This window comes from Lynx rufus, unplaced genomic scaffold (genome assembly GCF_022079265.1).
Source record: "Lynx rufus isolate CCGP_SWC_20201006 ecotype Redwood Valley unplaced genomic scaffold, mLynRuf1.p SCAF_14, whole genome shotgun sequence".
NCBI lineage: Eukaryota > Metazoa > Chordata > Mammalia > Carnivora > Felidae > Lynx > Lynx rufus.
In genome coordinates, this window is record NW_025814828.1 from 30,640,715 (window position 1) to 30,667,361 (window position 26,647).

Consider the following 26,647-nt stretch of genomic DNA (forward strand, 5'->3'; position numbering starts at 1 on the left):
CAAGCATGTCATTGCCTTTATTATTGGCATAAATCCAAAAACAGATGGAACAAGTTAAGGACTAAGGGAGACGGGCAGTTTCTAAGCCCCTGTTGTTCTGAATCTGTATAGTGTGACTTTATTATATGAAGTGCTGCATGTTCATACTGCTTTCCATGTCAGCCCTAATATTCAATTAAAAATTAAAATATAGACTGATTCCAATTTATAAATACATTATGCATCCAAATCCCATTTCTAAGTTTGTTGTTTGCTCACAATGTGTTCGCCCACAGAAACAGCATTACAAAACCCACACCCACATCCCAAGCTCATTTTCCTATTGTGTACTTGAGGAACAGTGCTCCTGGGTCCTTACCACTATGTATGTCTAGATGTCTCATGTCCTGCATGACCCAAAGGCACTTCAGTCAACATACATACAACCACGTCCTCATTTTCTCTCATGCTCCTGACTTCACACTTGCTCTTCCTTCTCTGTCTCTGCCCTGACTCACTGCATTTCTGTCATCCAGACATCTGAGTTGGAATACTTGCAGTCATTCCTCTTCATCTTCCATGTCCCATCAGTCACTAAATCCACTAATCTGCCTAAGGGCCACTCTCATCTATTCCTTCCTCAGCACTTCACTGCCCTAACCCAAGCCTTCATCTTTCTCCCCTGAACGAATGACTGCAATTGCCAGACTTTCTTTCTTTAGGCTCAGAGTGACCTCACTAAGACGTACTAACTTCACATCTTACATCCTTCCAGTGGCTCCACATGACCTTCCAGGTGGCAGCCAATCTTATTAATTCCTTGCACAAGGCATCTCTGTGCACACCAACTTGTGCCCTACATCCCAGTCCCATGAAACAAGTGGTCGCCTCCCCCCTTCAGATATGCTGGCTCTCTGCTATCACTCTTCTACACCTTTATGCATTCCTCTTACTTTACCTCCTACCATTTCCTTGTCCTCTTTCAGAAATTGGCCCAGAACATCACATCTGAAAGTCTTCGTTATCTATTTAACAATTATTAACCAGTTATGTATTGAACCCGTGTTGTCTGGCACTGTGAGAGAACCTGGAGACTGAACGATGAACAAGAAGTCTCTGCCCTCAGGAGTTTTGATGGGAAATAGCTGAGCAAATAGACACTTACAAACGGGTAATTAGATCAGGGAAAGAGAGACTGTACTGGAGCAGTTGGGAGTACTTAATCAAAACTGGAGAGGTAGATTCTGAGAAGTGACTTCTAAGCCAAGACCTGAATAATAAATAGAAGTGACCACCAGGAAAATGGGGAAGGGAAAAGGAGGGAAAGTGGTGTTAGCTAAGGCCTAAAGACAGACACAGCAACAGAATTTACAGAGTCTGGTGCAAAATGCAAATGTAGGGACTTTAGGTCAAAAGAGCAGGAAAATAAAAGTGCTCTTAATGGTGTTAAAATATAAACTGTTTCTTCCATGGTCTCTTTGAACCTGTCATGGTGTTTCTTTTTTTTCCCCTTCTTTTGGTGCTATGTTACATTTCCTCCAATAAGGGCATGCTGGCAGTACAACTGCAAACCGTCATAGGTGTCTAGGAGCCTGGCCTGAGGTTAGGAGCACATGTGACCCACAGGCTGCCTGTTCCATCTTCCACCAGCAGCCAAACCAATGAGACTTTCGAGAGTAGGGAAGTTAAGCTAGGTATCTCACTTCCCATGGGTCATAAATGAGCAATCCCAGAGGGATTTCAACCTCCACACTGAGATGCAATCAGTTCTTACTTGAATCAGAGGTAGCTGAAGGGCATGACCCCTCCAAGATGACTCTGAATGGGCTATGGCACTGATAGCCTGGGGCATTTAGAGGCATTGCCATGTCCTGTCCTAGAATGCCATGGACACAGTCGCCTGACTCCAGTCCTCTCTGTGCCTCTGGCCAGGTCCATGCTCCACAGGGTGGAAGGCAGCATCAATTCCTGGATGGACATGAGGAGGGAGAGACTGTGTGGGGCACAGAGCACCAGGGGTGGACATCCGGTTCTCCCAGAGAGGTCAGGAGGTGACAAGAGGTGGGGCAGTCTGAGTGGAGGCTTCAAGCACTGTTACATCCTCCATTGACCCATGGGGCTTCAAATAAAAACACAAATTCAAAGATAAGTTTATTAAGAATTTCAAGATGGAAAGTTGGCATAAGGAGATGAGGAGCTTTATGGATCCTCTTCCAGTGAAACAACTATAACTGGTGAAAATCATGTGCACACACATACACATATAGTATTGAAGCAACCATTTAAAGTCTCTAGAAATTGTTCTAAGGACATGCATCAAATTAAATATGTTCAAGAAAACTGCCAAATCTCAATCAGCAGAGTACAAGTCCATTTGAGAGAGCATTTGAACCACAACTTCTTCCCTACATCCCTCTCTCAGCTCAGTAATAAGGAAGCTCCACTCTAATGGGATGCAGTCAAAAACACAGGGCTTTCTTTCCTCCCAAGCCCCAGTTCAGGACAATGGTACCTCCCAAGATAGACAGGCTACCAGCATTTTTCAATCCTAACAGCTTGGAGTTGCAGAGGCTCTATTCTAGGAAAGACCAGTCTGAGACCTAGAGGATCTCTTCCTCCCTCCAACTCCCACTTCTAGGGCAGAACATCACCCCAACTTTGGGCGAGCCCCTCCAATAGTGGGGCTCTAATTGAAAAGAACAGCTTTAAATCCAAATGACAGCCCTGCCTTAGTTTAAAGCTAAAGTTCTCTTTTCTGCTTATTATGGATCTTTGATAAGAAATACAATTGCTGAGAAGTCTGTTTTGTTTGCTGTTTGCTACGAGCATTGTGAGGCCTTTCCTGAATGTAACCCGCTGTGTAGTAGAATGGGTTGTAAACCTTCCTAAATGTAGTCTGATATGTAATGGAATGAGTGATTATACATAAACTAACCGGCATTTCTCGCTTCTGTAAACCTGCTTGCTTAGCACATTCCCCACCTACCCTATCCCCTTCCCCCTTCCCCCTTTTTTCCTCCCGCCACAAGTAACGGACAAAGCCTTCCCGCCAAAGGACAGACAAAGGACGCCCAGAGAACAACAAATGTCCTTACTTTAAAATCAACTAATCAGGCCCCTCATAATTTGAAACCTCCCCTGTGCTATTTGTCTCTGTCTATAAAAACGCTGTACCAACCCTGATCGTGGCCTCTTGCGTCACCGGCGACGAGTGCGCAGAGGACCAGGTTCGAACCTGCAATAAACGACCCTTGCCGCTTGGCTTTGACTTACGACTCTGGTGGACTTTTGTGGGAGGTTTCGGAACTTTGGGCATTACATTTGGAGGTTCCACCGAGATCCCCCCCGAGCCCACCAGACTTCTGGTCAACGGGTCGTATCTGATTCCGATCGGTAAGTAAGCCGGCTCTAAAGTTCTTCCTTTTCTCTCTGATCTGTGTTTCTTCTCTGGAGAACCGGTTCTGTCTGGAAGCTGGTGTGACCCTGGCGGACGCGCTATAGGGCACCCAGCCGGGGTCAGTTGGAGACGTCCACTGACATCTGGGGGCCTTCTTGGCCCATCTGGGGGCCTTCTTGGCCCGTCTGGGGCCTTCTTGGCCCATCTGGGGACCTTTTTGGCCCATCAGGATTCTTTTCTGTGGGCTGCTTACGCCCAACGCGCCTGCGAACTAAATACTTTCATTTTCTTTATGAACTACCAGAGTGCTAAGAAATATCTCTACGCGTCTAAAAGAAAAACCATCTAGGCATGCCAATTGTTACCCGTATTTTGATGTGATGTGTGTCTGTGTGTCTGTCTGTTAAACTGACTGGAATGATTGTTGGGAGTCAGGGGCACGCGCCTGACTTACCCTATGTGTAGTCCCACGGCATAAGCTACGGGATTCGAGTGGGCTCTAACCCGACTTCCGAGGTGATCCTCATACGGCTTAAGGCGGTCAAAATTTATTTTGATCCAAGCAGGGGGATTATACCTGCCCGCCCATGCTAAGAGGCACCTAAGTTCCCGAGAGGGACGCGGACGGGCGAGTACGCGAGTGCTTCTATGTCAGTCTAAATGTATTGTCACCCCTGGGCCCTTGTAATTACCGCCGTCCTAGCCACAACCCTCTCTGTTGGGCTGGCCGAGACGGCACCAGAAAGTTGGAACCGCTGCGAAAGATTCTTGTTAGTTCTTGTTTTTCTTTCATGGGTCGGATGTTTTATTGGAATTGAGTGTTTTATCGGCTGATCAGAATTAATTATTCCATCCTTTGTTCCTCTCTCCTCCTTCCTCAGCTCCCTGCGGCTTTCCCTCCCGCCCCCTGGCCAGCGGCGCCCCTTCCCCCACGTCCGTGCTGCCCGCGCCCCCTTCTCTTCTCCTCTTCCTCAGAATCATAACATGGGCCAAACGCAGAGCACCCCTCTCTCCCTCCTTCTCACCAACTTCAGGGACGTAAAAGCTAGGGGACACAACTTAAGCCTAGACATTCGCAAAAGGAAGTTGATCACCTATTGCCGCTCTGAATGGCCCACATTTGGGGTCAATTGGCCTACAGAGGGAACCTTCTGCCTCCCCGTGGTCCTTAAAGTAAAATCAATAATTTTCCTACCAGGGAAAGAAGGTCACTCGGATCAGATTCCCTATATTCTGGTGTGGCAAGATTTAGTAGAAAACCCACCTCCCTGGATGGCCTCTTTCTTAACAACAGGGCCATGCAAAATTCTAGCGGCTAAACCTATCAACCCACCCAAGCCGCCAACTCCAACTGCACCCCCTGTTCTCCCTGACAGCCAAGATTTACTTTCCCTTGACCCTCCCCCTTACCGGGTTTCTCCTCTCATTCCGCAAGCTGCCCCTATCCCTGCTGCGCCGGCAGAGCCTCCCGTAGCCCAGCCCATAGGAGAACTAGAGAATAGGGAGGCTCAACCCGCGCCCATGCCTAGTGGGGGCGAAGTCCAAAGGCCGGCTGGACGCACCCGTAGGCGGGCCCCTCATGAGCCAGGACTCCGCCTTCCTGACTCCACCGTAGCTTTACCCTTACGGGAAATAGGGCCTCCCAATGGTACGGGGAATCCCCGACTTCAATACTGGCCCTTCTCTACCAGTGACCTATATAACTGGAAAACCCAGAATGCCCGATTTTCTGACAACCCTAAAGATTTAATAAGTCTCTTAGACAGTGTTATGTTTACCCACCAACCCACCTGGGATGATTGTCAGCAGCTCCTCCGAATCCTGTTCACCACCGAGGAGCGAGAAAGAATTCAATTGGAAGCAAGAAAGCTGGTTCCTGGAGATGACGGCCAACCCACTGCTAACCTTGATCTCATTAATGCAGCTTTTCCCTTGACCCGACCCCCACAGGATGGCTGGGACTACAACACGGCAGAAGGTAGGGGACGGCTGCGCATTTATCGCCAGACTCTAATGGCGGGTCTCCGGGCTGCTGCATGCAAGCCCACTAATTTGGCAAAAGTGTATTCAGTAATACAAGGTAAGACAGAGAGCCCTGCTGCTTATTTAGAAAGATTAATGGAAACCTTCAGACAGTATACCCCCATGAACCCCGAGGCCCCCGAAAATCAAGCTGCTGTTGTAATGGCCTTTGTAAATCAGGCAGCCACTGATATTAAAAAGAAACTCCAGAAACTAGAGGACCTAGAGGGAAAACAGATTCAGGACTTACTCCGCATTGCCCAACGTGTCTATAATAATAGAGAGACTCCAGAGGACAGGCAACTTAAAGCCACCGAGGAAATGACCAAAGTCCTGGCCGCTGTTGTCCAAAAGCCCCTGGATAAACAAAAGTCCCTAGATAAGGACCAATGTGCCTATTGCAAAGAAAAAGGCCATTGGGCCCGAGAATGCCCTAAAAAGAAAAAGCCACGTCATGATCAAAAACCGTGGCAGCCAAAAACCACACCCGCGCTCTTCACTCAAGATGCAGAATAGGGGGGACGGGGTTCGGATCCCCTCCCCGAACCTAGGGTAACGCTACAAGTGGAGGGGAACCCAGTTCAATTCCTAGTCGACACAGGGGCACAACATTCGGTCTTGATCAGACCCCATGGAAAAATTTCTGAAAAATCTTCCTGGGTCCAAGGGGCTACCGGGATAAAAAAATATCCCTGGACCACCCAGAGGACTGTGGACCTAGGAAATGGAAAGGTCACCCATTCCTTCCTAGTCATCCCCAACAGCCCCTGCCCCTTATTAGGAAGAGACTTACTCACTAAAATGGGGGCCCAGATTCATTTTACGCCAGGGGGCCCCCAAGTGACTGGCCCTCACAACCAACCCATTACCATACTTACTCTAAGATTAGAAGATGAATATCGACTCCATCAGGGGCCACCCTCACAAAGTCAAAACATAGAGCCCTGGCTCCAGCAGTTTCCAGAAGCATGGGCTGAAACCGGGGGTATGGGGTTGGCTAAACATCGCCCAGCTCTATTCATAGAGCTGAAACCAGGGGCAGATCCAGTTCGGGTCCGACAATACCTGATGTCAATGGAGGCCAGAAATGGCATCACGCCACATATCCGTCGCCTCCTAGACTTAGGCATCTTGCGTCCCTGCCATTCAGCCTGGAACACCACCCTGCTGCCTGTACGAAAACCTAACAGTGCGGACTACCGTCCGGTACAAGATCTGAGAGAAGTTAACCGCCGAGTCATGGACATACACCCAACAGTACCCAACCCCTATACCCTCCTAAATGCCCTCAGCCCAGGAAGACAATGGTATACTGTCCTTGATTTAAAAGATGCTTTTTTCAGCCTGCCTCTGGCCCCCAAAAGCCAAGAGCTCTTCGCCTTCGAGTGGTCCGACCCTGAGAGAGGCATAAATGGGCAACTCACCTGGACCCGGCTCCCCCAAGGATTTAAAAACTCACCCACCTTGTTCGATGAGGCACTTCACGAGGATCTGGATCCGAGGTAACCTACTTGGGGTATCTGTTAAGAGAAGGCCAACGATGGCTCACTGATGCACGGAAGGAAACCGTCCTCCGCATCCCCCGACCCACAACGCGAAGGCAGGTAAGAGAATTCCTGGGATCGGCCGGGTTCTGCCGCTTGTGGATACCTCGGTTCGCCGAAATGGCTAAGCCTCTTTACCTCGTCACCCGAGAACAGGTGCCCTTTGAATGGACAGAGGAAACTGAGCAGGCTTTCCAGCAAATTAAACTCGCCCTGTTGTCGGCACCAGCCTTAGGGCTCCCCGATGTCTCCAAACCCTTTCATCTCTTCGTAGATGAAAACAAAGGGGTAGCCAAAGCAGTGCTGACGCAACTCCCTGGCCCATGGCCCAGGCCCGTTGCCTATCTTTCAAAAAGATTGGACCCAGTAGCGGCTGGCTGGCCCCCTTGCCTCCGTATGATCGCTGCTACAGCTCTAATGGTAAAGGATGCTGATAAGTTAACTATGGGACAAGAGTTACATGTTACAACCCCTCATGCCATTGAGGGAGTCCTCAAACAACCTCCTGACCAATGGATAAGTAACGCCCGACTGGTTCACTACCAGGGACTATTATTAAATCCCCTCAGAATCATTTATGCTCCCCCCCGAACACTAAACCCTGCCTCCCTGTTACCAGACCCGGACTTGGATACCCCCCTCCATGACTGCGCTGAGATATTGGCACAGGTTCATGGAGTTCGGGAAGATTTACAGGATCGCCCGCTACCAGATGCCGAAGTTACCTGGTTCACTGACGGCAGCAGCTTTGTACATCAGGGTCAAAGGTATGCGGGGGCAGCAGTCACAACTGAAACTGAGACTGTTTGGGCAGAACCTTTGCCAGCTGGCACCTCTGCCCAACGGGCTGAACTTGTGGCCTTAACCAAGGCACTGACTTTGGGAAAAGACAAGAGACTAAACGTGTATACCGATAGCAGATATGCTTTTGCTACGGCCCACATACATGGAGCTATATACAGAGAGAGGGGACTGTTAACTGCAGAGGGGAAAACTATCAAAAACAAAGAAGAAATATTGGCTCTTTTAAAGGCACTCTGGCTGCCTAAACGACTAGCCATCATACATTGCCCAGGCCACCAAAAACCGGTCACACCGGTGGCCAGAGGAAATAATTTGGCTGACCAGGTGGCCCGAGAGGTGGCCTTACAGGTGGACTGTGCTTTAATGACCACCCTACCAGACCCTGGTTCAGCTAGTTTACCAGAAAGTCCCACCTACACTAAAGAAGACCTAAACTGGATCCAAAAATTGCCTATGACTCAGTGCCTTAATGGATGGTGGAGAGCAGCAGACTGTAGCATAATCCTCCCAGAAGAAATGGAAAATAAAGTCTTATCCAAGATGCACCGAGCCACTCATATGGGCACAAGAAAAATGCAAGACTTAATAAGACATGCTAGGGTCACCATTAAAGACTCTAGGACAAAAATTGAACAGATAGTTACTAGCTGTAAAGCTTGCCAATTAACTAACGCCACCAACCACGGGAAAAACCCTGGCTCCAGAACCCGCGGAACCAGGCCGGGAGCCTATTGGGAAGTAGACTTCACCGAGGTAAAGCCTGGAAAATATGGGTACAAATATTTGTTAGTGTTTATAGATACCTTTTCAGGATGGACAGAGGCCTTCCCCACCAAGCATGAGACTGCGCAGGTAGTAGCAAAGAAAATGTTGGAAGACATCATGCCCAGGTACGGATTCCCTACCCTAATAGGATCAGACAACGGACCAGCATTCGTTTCAAAGGTAATACAAGGGATAGCGCAGTTTATTGGGGCCGATTGGAAACTACATTGTGCATATAGACCCCAAAGCTCAGGACAGGTAGAAAGAATGAATAGAACCCTAAAAGAGACCCTAACCAAATTGACCATGGAGACTGGCGCTAACTGGGTAGTCTTACTCCCCTACGCTCTGTTCAGGGTGCGGAACTCCCCTTACAAACTGGGATTAACCTCCTTTGAAATCATGTATGGAGTGCCCCCCCCTATAATTCCCAACCTACAGTCTAATGTGTTAACTGAATTTGATGATCATAAACTTCTTATTTCCCTGAGGGAACTCCAGCACACACACCAGGAAGTTTGGCCCAGATTGAGAGCCATTTATGAGAGCGGGCCCCCTCCTGAGCCGCATCACTACCGACCCGGAGATTGGGTATACGTGCGGAGACACAAGCAAGAGACCCTCCAACCACGGTGGAAGGGACCCTACATTGTGATCCTAACCACACACACTGCTCTCAAAGTCGACGCGATTGCCACCTGGATCCATTACGCCCACGCCCGACCAGCTGATCCCTTTGCGGTTCGAGAAGACTTCGTGCCAGAAGCCAACACCGCCTGGACAGTTGACCAGAGTAAGACCCATCCTTTAAAATTGACTCTGCGTCGAAAACCTGACCCCGAAAACCGGCTGAGACCAAAGGCCTGGGTGTCCCATACCAAGACTGTTGCAGCAGCTCCTGACCCACAATGATCGGAGGAACACACATTAGCGTGCTCCTGCTCACCTCCTACGGACTGATAAGTATTGCGAGCAACCCCCATATACCCTATACTTTAACTTGGGAGGTTTCTAATTTAGAAACCCAGGAAGTCTATAATACTACCACAGCAGACGATACTCCCCTAAATGCCTGGTGGCCTGATCTATATTTTAACCTAGAGGACGTAGCCATAACCATGGGGGTACTTCCCCCCAATGGAAGCCGCCAGCGTCCTAATCCGTCATGGACCGGAACCCCAGAAAATGAAAAAGAGCGTATAAGATCTAGTGGGTTTTATGCATGTCCCGGGTTCAGAACAGGAGCAATGAAAAAAAACCTGTGGAGGAATCGAATCCCTCTACTGTAAGGCTTGGAGTTGTGTCACTACCAATGATGGAAGCTGGAAATGGGAGGTAAAACCCCATTATATTGACATGAAATTTGCCAGCCCCTGTCCCAAGCAAACCCGTGCCTGTAACCTTATTCGTATCAAATTCCTAGAGGACGGAAAAAAGGAGACGAGATGGATTACGGGACTAAGTTGGGGAATTTACCTGTATCGGGGACCGCCTTACTTTGCAACTGTTATTCAGATAAGATTAAAAATAAAACCCAAAGCCTCACCAACACTACTAGGGCCAAACCAGTCAGTATGGCCCACAAGTAAGCCTAATACTACCCCGAGGTCCACAAATAAGGGTACTAATCCTCCAGCCACTCAGGTGGTCACTGTAACCGGGACTACTCCAAGAAGACCCCCAAAAATTCAAACCCCATTCAAAGATGACCCCTTATGGGTAATGATGAATACCACTTATAAGGCCTTAAACCATACTAAACCCAATGAAACAGAAGCTTGTTGGCTGTGCTATTCCACAAAGCCTCCATTTTACGAGTCAGTAGCAATAGTAGGAAATTATAGCACTGCGAACAACTCAGACGCTTGCAGTTGGGGACAGAGAAGACCCGGCCTCACACTACCAGTGCTTACGGGGAATGGGACATGTATAGGAACAGTGCCAACAAAATATAGCCACTTATGCATAAGTAACAGAAATATATTCAATACTTCAGAAAACTGGATTATTCCACCAAATAACTCATGGTGGCTTTGTTCTTATGCGGGATTAACCCCTTGTCTCTACAAGGATATGTTCAATCAGTCAGAATTCTGTGTAATGGTAATTGTGTTCCCAAAAATCATATACCACACAACTGAGTATGTAGACCAGATGTGGATAGCACCCAAAAGAGTAACTAAGAGAGCACTCATTACTGCAGGGGCTCTAACTCTAGCCACCATATTCAGACTCGGGGCCATCGGAACAGGGACAGGGATCTCGGCCTTAACTATACAAAACAAGGGGTTTAGTATACTTAGAGAAGCGGTTGACAAAGATATGGAAAGAATTGAAACTGCCATCACTTCGCTTGAAAAGTCCCTAACCTCCCTCTCGGAAGTAGTTTTACAAAATAGGAGAGGATTAGACCTGCTGTTCCTACAGCAAGGTGGTCTCTGTGCAGCACTAGGAGAAGAGTGTTGTTTCTATGCTGACCACACAGGAATAGTAAGAGATTCTATGGCCAAGGTCCGAGAAGGGCTAAATAAACGAAAAAAGGAAAGAGAACAGGAGGCTGGATGGTTTGAATCCTGGTTCAGTGCGTCCCCATGGTTAACTACCCTGCTCTCCGCTTTACTCGGGCCTCTAGCCATCCTACTTCTCGCTCTCACATTAGGCCCCTGCATCATAAACAAAATTATTAATTTTGTCCAAGACAGGTTCAATGCTGTACAATTAATGGTCTTACGAACTCAGTACCTACCGCTCGAGACATTACAAACAGAGGCTTAAAAGACCCAAGATTGGCTCTTTAGGCACAAGGAAAAGGGGGGAATGAAAAGAACAGCTTTAAATCCAAATGACAGCCCTGCCTTAGTTTAAAGCTAAAGTTCTCTTTTCTGCTTATTATGGATCTTTGATAAGAAATACAATTGCTGAGAAGTCTGTTTTGCTTGCTGTTTGCTACGAGCATTGTGAGGCCTTTCCTGAATGTAACCCGCTGTGTAGTAGAATGGGTTGTAAACCTTCCTAAATGTAGTCTGATATGTAATGGAATGAGTGATTATACATAAACTAACCGGCATTTCTCGCTTCTGTAAACCTGCTTGCTTAGCACATTCCCCACCTACCCTACCCCCTTCCCCCTTCCCCCTTTTTTCCTCCCGCCACAAGTAACGGACAAAGCCTTCCCGCCAAAGGACAGACAAAGGACGCCCAGAGAACAACAAATGTCCTTACTTTAAAATCAACTAATCAGGCCCCTCATAATTTGAAACCTCCCCTGTGCTATTTGTCTCTGTCTATAAAAACGCTGTACCAACCCTGATCGTGGCCTCTTGCGTCACCGGCGACGAGTGCGCAGAGGACCAGGTTCGAACCTGCAATAAACGACCCTTGCCGCTTGGCTTTGACTTACGACTCTGGTGGACTTTTGTGGGAGGTTTCGGAACTTTGGGCATTACATAATCACCATCACCCCAGCTCACTCATTGGGTGGAGGTTCTATGCTGGAAGAAGTAAATCAAAAAGACCAGAGGACTGTATCTTAAACCAGTATCCTGCTTATGAAGCAGAGGTGTCACTCTGAGAGAAGTGAGCCACATTTTGTGCCCTCAGCTCTGGATCAGTAATGGTTTTGCTCAGGGGAAGAGGCGGGTTGTAAGAACAGAGAGCTCTAAAGCTCTCCCCAAAGGAAATTATTTTGAACAGAATGTTGATACTTCAAGGCTAAGGGTGCTACCCAAACCAATGAATATCTTAGTGGTAATCAATTACAAAGAAGCTGGTCGCTGAATGAGAAGAGCAAGCTAAACTCTAAACCAGCTAGATGTGTATCAAAGAGAATCAAGGAAGGCGATGGCTAAGAGACATCATAGGGTTGGAACAAACCTCAAAAACTAGCCTCAAAGGTTACTTCTGCAAAGAGACAGACACTAATGGGATCAGACTGTGGAGCAATGTATGCCTCAGGGCAATATTGAAACCAACAGCAAAATCAGCCAGTAATTAATGAAACCTAACAGGTACATGTGAATCCAACTGAAGCAAAGAACTTAGACCAGGAAAGAAACAAGACTCCTGCAGAAGCCACTGTCATCCCAGGGTGAATGTGTGCATGTCCAAGACTGTACTCTTTGAAGAATTACATCACAAGGTACATCCTGATGGGGAAATAAGACTTCACTAAAATAGTTCAGCCAAGCCACTAAACAAATAAGCAAACAAAAACAATGAACCTGAGAGGAGGGTATTAGTATGCAGAATTGCTACATTGTCTAAAATGTTAAGTATCCAAGAGAAAAAAAAACACACACACAAGAAAACATGACCCCTACATAAAAAACCCACATCAAATATTGTAATTAATTGTAAATGACTAAACATCTTTCCATTAAAGATGTTCACTCTCAACACTTCTATTTAACATTGTATTGCCCCATCTCGGACAATTAAGCAAGAAAATTAAGTAAAAGATATCCAGATCAGAAAAGAAGAAATAAAACTATATTTCTTTGTGGATAATATGACCTTGTATACAAGAGCTATAAGGAATCCATTTATTAAAAAAACTACCAAAATTAATGTATGATCAATTTCAGCGAGGTTGCAGGGTACCAGATCAATACACAAAATCCATTTGATTTCTATACACTAACAATGAAAAATCTGAAAATTAAATTAAGAAAACAATTCCATTGGGGCGCCTGAGTGGCTCAGTGGGTTGAGCTTCGAACTCTTGATTTCAGCTCAGGTCATGAACCCAGGATAATAGGATCAAGCCCCGTGTTGGGCACCATGCTGAGTGTGGAGCTTGCTTAAGATTCTCTCTCTCTCCCTCTGCCCCCTCCACTGCTTGTGCATTCTATCTTGAAAAGAAAGAAAAGAAAAGAAAAGAAAAGGAAAGAAAAGAAAAGAAAAGAAAAGAGAAGAAAAAAAATTTCATTTGTAATAATATGTTAAAAAGGATGATACCTAGAATACACTTCACAAAAGAAGTATAAAACTGATATTCTGAAAACTGCAAAATATTGTTTTAAAAGAAATTAAAGAAGACTTAAATGAATGGAAACACATCCCATGTTCATGATGCAAAAGACTCAATATATTTTGGATGACAGTTATCCATAATTTAATCTATAGAGTCAATCCAATCCTTGTTAAAAACTCAATTGGCTTCTTTTTGCAGAAGTTGACAAGCTGACAATAAAATTAATATGTGCATTCAAGGAATGCAGAATGGCTAAAATGATCTTGAAAAAGCAAATCAAAGTTGGAGGATTCACACTTCCCAACTGTAAAACTTTCTATAATGCTACAGTAACCTAGACAGACAGGTCCTGACATACTTAGACATATAGATCAATGAAATAGAATTGATAATCCAGAAGTAAGCTTTTAAATTTATGGTGAGTTGATATTTGACAATTATGCCAAGACAATTCAAAAGGAAAAGAATAGACTTTTCAACAAATGGTCCCAGGATGACTGGATATCTACATGTAAAAGAATGAAATTACAGCTCCTTTCTTACACCATACACAAAAATTGACTCAAAAATAGGTCATAAACCAAATGTAAGAGCAAAAATTATAATAATCTTAGAAAAAAATACAAGAGTAAGTCTGTATGACTTTGGGTAAAGCAAAGCCTTTTTAGATAGGACCCTAAAAGCACAAGCAACCAAAGAAAAAAAGAGATAAATCATACTTTATAAAAAGCTCAAAAGCATAAAAGCATAAAAGCTTTTGTACTTCAAAGGACACCATAAAGTGGCGCCTGGGTGGCTCAGTGGGTTAAAGCGCCCGACTTCAACTGAGGTCATTATCTCACGGTTGGTGGGTTTGAGTCCCGTGTAGGGCTCTGTGCTGACAGCTCAGAGCCTGGAGCCTGCTTCAGATTCCGTGTCTCCTTCTCTCTCTCTGCCCCTCCCCGGCTTGTCTCTTTCTCTCAAAAATAAATAAACATTAAAAAAATATTTTTTAAAAAAGGACACCATAAAGAAAGTGAAAAGACAACCCAAGAATGGGGGAAAGTATTTGCAATTTATAATTCTGATATAGTTCTTACATCCATAATACATGAAGAACTTGTATAAATCAACAATAAACGACAAATAATCCAGTTAGATTAATGCAAGGACTTTCCTTTTATTGTCCATTAGAACAGCCATTAGAAAGTTTTGAAAAATGATTGACATGATCTGTTTTATGTTCTTAAAGATCACCTTGTATGTAGTGTGTATAATTAACTGTACGGCACCAAAAGTGGAAGTAGTGAGGCCATTTAGGGAGCTATTGCAGAAAACTAAGGGGAGATGGCAGTAACCTGCATGTAACATGATAGCTGTGGAATGCTGAGAAGTGGTCAGATTTAGGATGCATTTGAATGTAAAACTCACATGCTGCTACACAGTTAAGATTGAAATTTGCCTGTTAAATTTCTTAGTGTTAGTCACCTACATAATTACTCTCTGTTAGTGTGGAGTGAGTGTGTATTTATAAAACTTCTTGCAGACCTGTGAAGATAAGACCAGGATGCTACCTCTATAAAATATTTGATAATGCCCCAGAATTCTGGATGGACTACTCTAGAAAAGAAGAAATTATTTCTAAAATAGCACGTCGCAACGTTCTAATAGAATTGAGATTTACCTAGGCAACTAGCTTTCTAAGAGTGGCTCAGAGGATTAGAACCAAAATCTGAGCTTTGCCCCTTGCTTGCTGTATTATCTTGGCTAAATTATTAGTATTTCTAAACTTAAAGGTATTTTCTATAAAATGGATAAAATAACAACTTTTTGCAGGCTTGCTGAGAGAAGTGTATTTTTTCACATATTTAAAAGGCCTGGTACAGAACAAAAAGCTCAGAGTGATAGCCAATATAAGTCATTCTAATGTATTACTAGATCAAGGATGCTTGGGTTTTCAATCATCCTCTTTATATATAAACAACTGTACCTATTGTGATTGTGACATGATATGACTATTCAGTTTTTTACAAATCCTATGAAATTCTGAGTCATTAAAAACAATAGGATAATAATCATTGACCTCATTGCCTCAACATCTTTTCAAAATCCATTGTTCGATTCCTCAGATTTTGAGAGAGTGAGAGAAAGTTTTAGAAGCAAAATTACAGGGAGGAGCCAAGATGGCAGAACAGCATGGAAGTTTTTTGTGTGTCTCACATCCGTGAAATACAGTCAGACCAACATTAAACCACCCTGCACACCTAGAAAACTGATCTGAGGATTAACACAACAACCTGCACAACCTGAACCACAGAATTCAGCAGATATGTGGCATGGAGAGATGAACTTCAGGAGAGAGAAGCCGTGGAGGTCAGGGAGCCACTTTTGCATGCAGAGAAAGGACAGAGATTCGGTGGGGGGGGGGGGGAAGAATATGGGAAAAGCATCCCTCCCCAAAAGCAGCTGGAGAGAAAGTGGAAAATTGGAAACAGCCACAGGGACTAAAAAAGGGAGAAGGAGAAAGGAGAGGGTTTAAATTCCATTAAGACTGTAAAGAGGGGGAGCACAGAGTCTGAAACTCTACAGCTTGATACCTGGCAGTGCTTTGGTGGGAAGGGCGAATCCCCAGGAGCAGAGTGGGGTCCGGGAGGTTCTTGGACCACCTGGGGAAAAGTGGATCCACTGCTGGAAGGACATTTGGTAGAGGCTGTGAGGCCACCTGGGCCCAGAACACCCCAGAAAATGGCCACATTCACTGGTGCTGGAACAAGGTCGTGGGGGTGAAGCCTGGTGCAGGATGTGTGTTCTGATTTTCCATAATCCTGAGGCGCTGCTGCTAAACTGTCTTGCAAGCTTTTTCTGGGGCGGGCTGGCACCTGACCGCAGTCTCTGGGCATTGGCAACAGCACGGTCCCACAAGCATACCTGGGTGCAGCTGTCACCTGGCCATTGCTCGGTGAGACCCTCTGCAGAGGGATGGAGTGGGTCAAAGCTGCAGTCCCTCAGAAGTGGGGTACGGGGAAGGCAGCCGCATCTGAGACAAAAATCGGGAGGGAGGTGCTGCCTGGGGCTTGGTCACGGACAGTGTGGAAGTGGGGAGTGGATGGAAGCCCAAGACTAAGGCCAGTGTGAGACTGCTGATAGGGGAGAACAGAGTACCAATACTAGAGACTGGGTAGCTGGGTGACGCCATTTTCACCATTCCCACGCATGCACACACACACCTACAAGCTCCACAACAATCCACCTCAGTAAGCTAGCCACGCCATCCAGTGGAGAATGGAGCCGTCACACTGAGCCCCGCCCAACTGGGACAGCCTTGCTCTTCAAGAACACAAGTCTCACCGCCTGCTTTGTTTGTGGACTATAAAGTGCTTCATAGTTTGACTTCTAGGAGAAAACAAAGTAATTTCAGATGTATTTCAGTCTGTTAGCCGGTCCAACTATTCAACTTTCTTTTTTTTTCTTTTTCGTTTCTTTTCTTTTTCTTGAATACAGAAAGAGAAAAAAAATCATTTTTATTTTTAATTTTTACCAAAAATATTTTTCTTTATTTTTTTCTACTATATTTATTACTTCTGTGTAAATGTTTTCAAATTCTATTGTACTTCCATCATTTAATTTTAGTCTACTTCAGTGTATTCATGTTTTCAAATTTTCAAATAATTTATTTTTTTTCTTCTTTTCCCCTTCTTTTCTCTAATTGATCAAGCCACTTTCAACACCCAGACCAAAACACACTTAGGATCTAGCATCATTTATTCAACTTTGTGTGTGTGTGTGTGTTTAATTTTTTAATTTTAATATGTTTTTAATTTCAATTTTTTATTTTAATTTTTGTACCTCATTACTTGCTTTTCTCCCTTAAAAATGACGAAATGAAGGAATTCACCCAAAAGAAAGAACAGGAAGAAATGACAGCCAGGGACTTAACCAACACAGATACAAGCAAGATGCCTGAACCAGAATTTAGAATCACCATAATAAGAATAGTAGCTGGAGTCAAAAATAGATTAGAATCACTTTCTGCAGAGATAAAAGGTAAAAACTAGTCAGGAGGAAATTAAAAATGCTATAACTGAGCTGCTATCTCGAATGGATGCTGCAGCGGCAAGGATACATGCGGCAGAACAGAGAATCAGCGATATAGAGGACAAACTTATGAAGAATAATGAAGCAGAAAAAAAGAGGGAGATTAAGGCAAAAGAGCACAATTTAAGAATTAGAGAAATCAGCAACTCATTAAAAATGAACAACATCAGAATCATAGGGGTCCCAGAAGAGGAAAAGAGAGAAATAGGGGTAGAAGGCTACATGAGCAAATCATAGCAGAAACTTTCCTAACCTGGGGAAGACACAGACATCAAAATCCAGGAATCACAGAGGACCCCCATTAGATTCAACAAAAAACGGCCATCAACAAGGCATATCATAGTCAAATTTACAAAATACTCAGGCAAGGAGAGAATCATGAAAGCAGCAAGGGAAAAAAAAAGTCCTTAACCTACAAAGGAAGACAAATCAGGTTTGCAGGAGACATATCCACAGAAACTTGGCAGGCCAGAAAGGAGTGGCAGGATATATTCAATGTGCTGAATCAGAAAAAAATATGCAGCCAAGAATTCTTTATCCAGCAAGGCTGTCATTCAAAATAGAAGGAGAGCTAAAAAGTTTCCCAAACAAAAATTAAAGGAGTTCATGACCACTAAACCAGCCCTGCAAGAAATTTTAAGGGGGACTCTCTGAGGGGAGAAAAGATGAAAATACATACATACATACATACATACCAAAAGCAACAAAGACTAGAAAGGTCCAGAGAACACCACCAGAAACTCCAACTCTACAAGCAACATAATGGCAATAAATTCATATCTTTCAGTACTCACTCTCAATGTCAATGGACTAAATGCTCCAATCAAAATAGGGTAACAGAATGGATGAGAAAACAAGATCCATCTATATGCTGTTTACAAGATATCCACTTTAGACCTAAGGACACCTTCAGACTGAAAGTAAGGGGATGGAGAACTATCTATCATGCTAATGGTCAACAAAAGAAAGCTGGAGTAGCCATACTTCTATCAGACAATCTAGACTTTCAAATAAAGACTGTATCAAATGATGAAGAAGGGCATTATACCCTAATTAAGGGGTCTATCCACCAAGAAGACCTAACAATTGTAAACATTGATGCGCCAAATGTGGTAGCACCAAAAAATATAAACCAATTAATCAAAAACATAAAGAAACTCATTGATAGTAATACCATAATAGTAGGGGACTTCAACACCCCACTCACAGCAATGAACAGATCATCTAATCAAAAAAATAAATAAACAATGGCTTTGAGTGACACACTAGACCAGATGGACTTAACAGATATATTCAGAACATTTCATCCTAAAGAAGCAGAATATACATTCTTCTCCAGTGCACATGGAACATTCTCCAGAATAGACCACATACTGGGACACAAATCAGCCCTCAAGAAGCCACAACACTATGAAACTCAAAATCAACCACAAGAAAAAATTTGGAAAGATAACAAATACTTGGAAAATAAAGAACATCCTACTAAAGAATGAATGGGCTAACAAAGAAGTTAAAGAGGAAATAAAAAGTTCATGGAAGCCAGTGAAAATGATAACACCACAACCCAAAACCTCTGGGATGCAGGAAAGGCGGTCATACTAGGAAAGTATATAGCAATCCAGGCCTTCCTAAAGAAGGAAGAAAGATCTCAGACACACAACCTAACCTTATACCTTAAAGAACTGGGAAAAGAACAGCAAATAAAACCCAAAACCAGCATAAGACAGAAAATAATAAAGATTAGAGCAAAAATTAATGCTATCAAAACCAAAAATACAGTAGAACAGATCAATGAAACCAGAAGCTGGTTCTCTGAAAGAATTAACAAAATTGATAAACCACTAGCGAGTTTGCTCAAAAACGAAAAGAAAAGAACTCAAACAAATAAAATCAAGAATGAAAGAAGAGAGATCACAACCAACACAGCAGAAATAAAAACAATAATAAGAGAATATTATGAGGAATTATATGCCAATAAAATGGGCAATCTGAAGAAATGGACAAATTCCTAGAGACATATACACTACCAAAACTGAAACAGGAAGAAATAGAAAATTTGAACAGACCCATAACGAGTAAAGAAATCGAATTAGTAATCAAAAATCTCCCAAAATACAAGAGTCCAGGGCCAGATGGCTTACCAGGGGAATTCTACCAAACATTTAAGGAAGAGTTAACACCTATTCTCTTGAAGCTGTTCCAAAAAATAGAAATGGAAGGAAAACTTCCAAACTTTTCCTATGAGGCCAGCATTACCTTGATTCCAATACCAGACTGAGACCCCACTAAAAAGGAGAACTATAGACCAATTTCCCTGATGAACATGGATGCAAAAATCCTCAACAAGATATTAGCCAACTGGATCCAACAATACATTAAAAAAATTATTCACCATGACCAACTGGGATTTATACCTGGGATGCAGGGCTGGTTCAGTATCTGCAAAACAATTAATGTGATTCATCACATCAATAAAAGAAAGGACAAGAACCATACGATCCTCTCAATAGATGCAGAGAAAGCATTTGACAAAATACAGCATCCTTTCTTGATAAAAACCCTCAAGAAAGCAGGGATAGAAGGATCATACCTCGAGATCAAAAAGCCATATATGAACGACCCAAAGCTAATATCATCCTCAATGGGGAAAAACTGAGAGCTTTCCCCCTAAGGTCAGTAACAAGACAGGGATGTCCACTCTTGCCACTGTTATTCAACATAGTATTGGAAGTCTTAGCCTCTGCAATCAGACAACACAAAGAAATAAAAGGCATCCAAATCAGCCAGGATGAGGTCAAACTTTCACTCTTTGCAGATGACATGATAATCTATATGGAAAACCCAAAAGATTCCACCAAGAAACTGCTAGAACTAATTCATGAATTCAGCAAAGTTTCAGGATATATAAAATCAATGCACAGAAATTGGTTGCATTCCCATTGACCAACAATGAAGCAACAGAAAGAGAAATCAAGGAATCTATCCCATGTACAATTGCACCAAAATCCATAAAATACCTAGGAATAAGTCTAACCAAAGAGGTGAAAAATCTATACACTGAAAACTATAGAAAGCTTATGAAAGAAACTGAAGAAGACACACACAAAAAAATGGAAAAACATTCCATGCTCCTGGATAGGAAGAACAAATATTGTTAAAATGTTGGTACTACCCAAAGCAATCTACATATTCAATGCAATCCCTATCAAAATAACACCAGCATTCTTCACAGAGCTAGAACAAATAATCCTAAAATTTGTATGGAACCAGAAAAGACCCCGAAAAGCCAAAGCAATCTTGAAAAAGAAAACCAAAGCAGGAGGCATCACAATCCTGGACTTCAAGCTATACTACAAAGCTGTAATCATCAAGACAGTATGGTACTGGCACAAGAACAGACACTCAGATCAATAGAACAGAATAGAGAACCCTGAAATTGACCCACAAACCTATGGCTAACTAATCTTTGACAAAGGAGGAAAGAACATCCAATGAAATAAAAAGACAGTCTCTTCAGCAACTGGTGCTGGGAAAACTGGACAGCGACATGCAGAAGAATGAAGCTGGACCACTTTCTTACACCATACACAAAAATAAACTCAAAATGGATGAAAGACTTCAATGTAAGACAGGAAGCCATCAAAATCCTTGAGGAGAAAGCAGGCAAAAACCTCTTTTGCCTTGGCCACAGCAACTTCTTACTCAACATGTCTCCAGAGGTAAGGAAAACAAAAGCAAAAATGAACTACTGGGACCTCATCAAAATAAAAAGCTTCTGCACAGTGAAGGAAACCATCAGCAAAACTAAAAGGCAACTGACAGAATGGGAGAAGATATTTGCAAACGACATATCAGATAAAGGGTTAGTATCCAAAATCTATAAAGAACTTCTCAAACTCAACACCCAAAAAACAAACAATCCAGTGAAGAAATGGGCAAAAGAGATGAACAGACACTTCTCCAAAGAAGACATCCAGATGGCCAACCGACACATGAAAAAATACTCAACATCACTCATCATCAGGGAAATACAAATCAAAACCACAATGAGATACCACCTCATGCCTGTCAGAATGGCTAACATGAACAACTCAGGCAACAACAGATGTTGGTAAGGATGTGGAGAAAGAGGATCTCTTTTGCACTGCTGGTGTGAATGCAAACTGGTGCAGCCACTCTGGAAAACAGTATGGAGGTTCCTCAAAAATTTAAAAATAGAAGTACCCTATGACCCAGCAATTGCACTACTAGGTATTTATCCAAGGGATACAGGTATGCTGTTTCAAAGGGACACATGCACCTCCATGTTTATAGCAGCACTATCAACAATAGCCAAAGTATGGAAAGAGCACAAATGTCCATTGGTGGATGAATGGATAAAGAAGATGTGGTATAGGGGCGCCTGGGTGGCGCAGTCGGTTAAGCGTCCGACTTCAGCCAGGTCACGATCTCGCGGTCCGTGAGTTCGAGCCCCGCGTCGGGCTCTGGGCTGATGATGGCCCAGAGCCTGGAGCCTGCTTCCAATTCTGTGTCTCCCTCTCTCTTTGCCCCTCCCCCGTTCATGCTCTGTCTCTCTCTGTCCCAAAAATAAATAAACGTTGAAAAAAAAAAAAAAAGAAGATGTGGTATAGATATACAATGGACTATTACTTGATAATCAAAAAGAATGAAATCTTGCCATTTGCAACTATGTGGATGGAACTGGAGGGTATTATGCTAAGCAAAATTAGTCAGAGAAAGACAAATATCATATGACTTCACTCATATGAGGGTTTTAGGAGACAAAACAGATGAACATAAGGGAAGGGAAACAAAAATAATATAAAAACAGGGAGGGGGACAAGACATAAGAGACTCCTAAATATGGAGAACAAACACAGGATTACTGGAGGGGTTGTGGGAGGGGGGATGGGCTAAATGGGTAAGAGGCATTAAGGAATCTACTCCTGAAGTCATTGTTGCACTATATGCTAACTAATTTGGAGGTAAATTAAAAACAAATTAAATTTAAAAAGAGCAAAATTATCCTTGCATTAAATGAAGAAATTCCAGAGATTTTCGTGTATAATACAGATGAAAATTATAAACTAATATTTGAAAAAATACAATAAAAATTAATATTTTAATTTTAACTATTTTTATTTTTAATCTTTTGTTTCTTTATATTAAAATTGTATAGAAAATATAAAACAAAAGCATAAGTTAGAACTAGAAAAATCAGCCAGATGATGTGGGATAGTGAGCTGACAGAAAGGAAATAGTGTTTTTGAAACATGAACTGACGATTAAACTTAGAGAAACATTGGACAACTAAGCATCAGGGGCACCTGGGCGGCTTAGTCGTTTAAGCGTCTGACCCTTGATTTTGGCTCAGGTCATGATCTCACAATTTGGGAGTTGGAGACCCATGTTGGGCTCTGCACTGACAGAGCCTGCTTGGGATTCTTCCTCTCCCTCTCTCTCTGCCCCATCCCCCTCTCAAAAGAATTAAATAAACTTTAAAAAAGAAAACTAAGCATCATGGAAAGTGCCTTAAAATATATAGAAGATTAAAAGAAGAAAATTTCTAAATGAAAAAGAAACTAAGAAAGATATAATGAATCTAAAAGGTAACAGATATGGAAGATAAGAAAAAGTCCAAAATACATGTAAGATGAAGAAAAAGAAAAAGTAATGGAATTCAAAAATAAGAAAATTAATACAATCTTCAATTCAAGAAAGCTTTTAGTTTTAAAAAAAGTACTATACTAAAAGGACACACTATATATCTGGGAAAACTGACACAAAATATTAAACACTGAGATATTCTACCAAAACCACTGTACTTTAAAGGAAAAAAAAATCATTTGCAAATCTAAGTAAAAAGATCAATTCATTTACGAAGAAAAAACAATTAGATTGTCAAAAAATTCTTAATTAGTTCTTCTACTTTATGTCTGGAAATGATGGAGTTAAGAAAATCAAAAGAAAAGAAACAGGTCAAAAAGAATTTTAATATATCTATCTGTAGTGTGTTGAATAGTGGCCTACAAAATATAGGTCCAAGTCCTAACACCCAATACCTGTGAATGTGACCTTGTTTGGAAGTAGATTCTTTGTAAATGTAATTAAGTAGATGATCTCAAGATGAGATAATCCTGGATTAAGATTGGGCCCTAAATCCAATAACAAGTGTTCTCACAGAGATATTAAGATGACACAGAGATGCACAGAGGAGAAGATTTTATGAAGGTGGAGGCAGAGGTTTTCATTTGCTACAACAACTCAAGCAACTCTAGGAGTCACCAGAAGTTAGAAGTGGCAAAGAAGGATTCTCCTGTAGAGCTCTGGAGGGAGGGTGGTCCTTCCTATATCTTGATTTTGGACTTCTGGTCTCCATAACTGTGAGAGAATACATTTCTGTTGTTTCAGTCTACCCAAGTTTATGGTATTTTGTTTATGGCAGCCCTAGGAAACCAATACAGACTTTGGTAGCTGGAGGTATCATGCTTTTATAATAAATACCTAAACATGTGGAAACGGCTTTGGAACTGGTTAATGGGTGGAAGTTTGAAGAATTTTGAGATACATGATAGAAAAAGCCTACATTGCCTTGAAGAGATTGTTGGTGAAAATATGGACATTGAAAGTCCTTCTTATAAGGTCTCAGAAGGAAATGAGGAACATGCTATTTATTGGAAACTGGAGGAAAGGCAATCCTTGTTATAAAGTGTTACAATATTTGGTTCAGTTGTGTTCTACTATTGTTTGCAAAGCAGAACAGAAAAAACAAACATTTAGCTGAGCAGATTTATAAGAAAAGTGTTGAAGGCAGAGCCTGGTTTCTCCTTGATGCTTATAGTCAAAATGATAGGAAAGAATTAAATTGAGGATATAACTGTTGAGAAAAACAAACTAATAGTCACTGATTTGGGAGGTTTTTGTCCTATCTAGATTGAGAATGAACTAAAATTAAGAAATCCACTGCTGTAAAGGCATGCACTGGATAGAGAATCAAGGGTTTTCCTGGATAACCTTTTAGTGAAGAGAGTAGTCGTGTGATTAATGGATCCACTCCACCATCTCAACCGAAGTCAGAAAAAAAAATATGGAGTTACTAGGGAAAGATTTGTGGAGGATCCTCTTGTCTAATGGAATTGATACCATAGAAAACATGGGAGAACCACAATGTATTTTTTGAGAATGTAGGATCAGCAAAACCATTTCCAGCTCAGACTGAAGGGGACAGAGACAGGACCAAGTGAAAGAGGGCAATCATATTTCAAAAACTGTATAGGCAGGAAACAGGTTGATAGAGCTAAACACCTACAAACCTGTAATAACCTTCAAGAAAAAGGAACCATCTCCAAGAGCAGAACTGTGGATGCAGAGAAAGAAGCCAGAGTAGTGGACCCAGAGGGCAAAGCCTCCATTGGCCCAAAGGATGAACTCCAACCCATAGAGGATTAATTCCTTAATCCTCTTAAAACATGATAGAATTTGCCTTGCTGGGTTTCTAACTTGTTTAGAACCAGTGACCCCTTTATTGCCTCCAATTTCTCTGTATGGGAATGGGCATGTTTAACCAATGACAGCTGTGCCATTGTATTCAGGAAGCAGACAACTTGTTTTCTAGTGTCACAGACCCACAAATGGAGGGGAATGTTTCCTAGAATGGATCATATCCAGAGTGTCACCCATACCTGATTTAGATGATTTAGGAGATGAGATTTGGGAACTTTTGAGCTGATGAGATTTAGATGAGATTTTGGATTTGGACTTGATGTTATAATAATTGGTTGAGATTTGGGGGGATATTGGGTAGTGTGGATGTATTTTGCACATGGGATAGAAATAAAGTTTGGGGGTCAGAAGGGGGACTGTAGTGATTGAATAGTGGCCTGCAAAAGATATTTCTAAGTCATAACTTCTGGTGCCAGAGAATGTGACCTTATTTGAAAACAGGGTCTCTGCAGACTAATTAAAGATTTCAAAATCTTTAACTTAATTTAGGATGGGCCCTAAATTCAATGATAAGTATCATTATAAGAGGCAAACAAGGATGTATGGGCAATCTGGCTGTGACATCTGTCACCCCATTGATCACGAGTGCTGATTTGGCTGATCTGGCTGGCATGTTTCCCTGTCTTCCCTCACCACTCCATGTGCATCCTTCCTGAAGCCATGCACTCCAAGAGGAAGTCCTTCTGCAATGGAAAAGTCGAGGGTATATGAGGAGCTGTGATCCCATGCTAGAACCTCCAATCAAGCTCTCAAGGTCCATTTTTAGAGGAACATAGAGCAGTCAAGCTCTCTAGACAGTAGACACATCCAAATGAAGCACAACATGCGGCAGTCTGTTTTTCCTTTTTAAAAAGAGAGACACAGGGGCACCTGGGTGGCTCAGTTGGTTAAACATCTGACTTTGGCTCAGGTCATGATCTTGTGGTTCATGAGTTCGAGCCCCACACTGGGCTCTCTGCTGTGGGCACAGAGCCCGCCTTGTATCCTCTGTCCTCGTCAATCTCCCTCCCCTCCCCCGAGTGCTCTCTCTGTCTCTCAAAAATAAACATTTTTTAAAAAAGGGAGAGAGACCAACAATAAGACACCGAGACACACATGAAAGAGATTGGCATTATGCTGCCACAAGTCAAGAAAAAGGAGGAAGCACCAGGAGCTAAGAGGCAAGGGAAGATTCTTCCTTAGAGACTTTGGAAAGAGTATAGTCCTGCTGACACCTTGATTTCAGATTTCTGGCTTCCAGAACTATGAGAGAATATGTTTCTGTTGTTTTAAGCCACCTGATTTCTGCTAATTTGTTACTGCAGCCCTGGGGAACTAACCTCCCCATCAAACACACCTTCAAAAATAAAAGCTCAGAGGATAATAAAGCCCTTCCTGATGAATCAAATAAAGAAAGAATTTCAGGCAATTAAAATGACTGGAGCAGTGTTAACAAAAGCATGAATTATATTTTTACCTATAAACATTAATCTAAATGATCGTTATAAGGAAGAGATGATAGTATGTAACTATACCTGCAGACACTATAGGCAGAGAGTAGAAATATACAAAATAGCAAAATGAGGCAAGTGTAAATAAAATATGTTA

The 26,647-nt window shown here is 42.6% G+C and overlaps 1 protein-coding gene across 1 annotated transcript; it reads left to right on the forward strand.

The window, feature by feature from the left end:
* Positions 1-3,918: 3,918 nt before the first annotated feature.
* LOC124509222 (uncharacterized) lies at positions 3,919-9,423 on the forward strand. The gene is given in 2 exon segments (XM_047075772.1): positions 3,919-6,890; positions 6,893-9,423. Coding segments are annotated over 2 exon segments (5,061 nt in total). The 5' UTR covers positions 3,919-4,360.
* Positions 9,424-26,647: the final 17,224 nt, after the last annotated feature.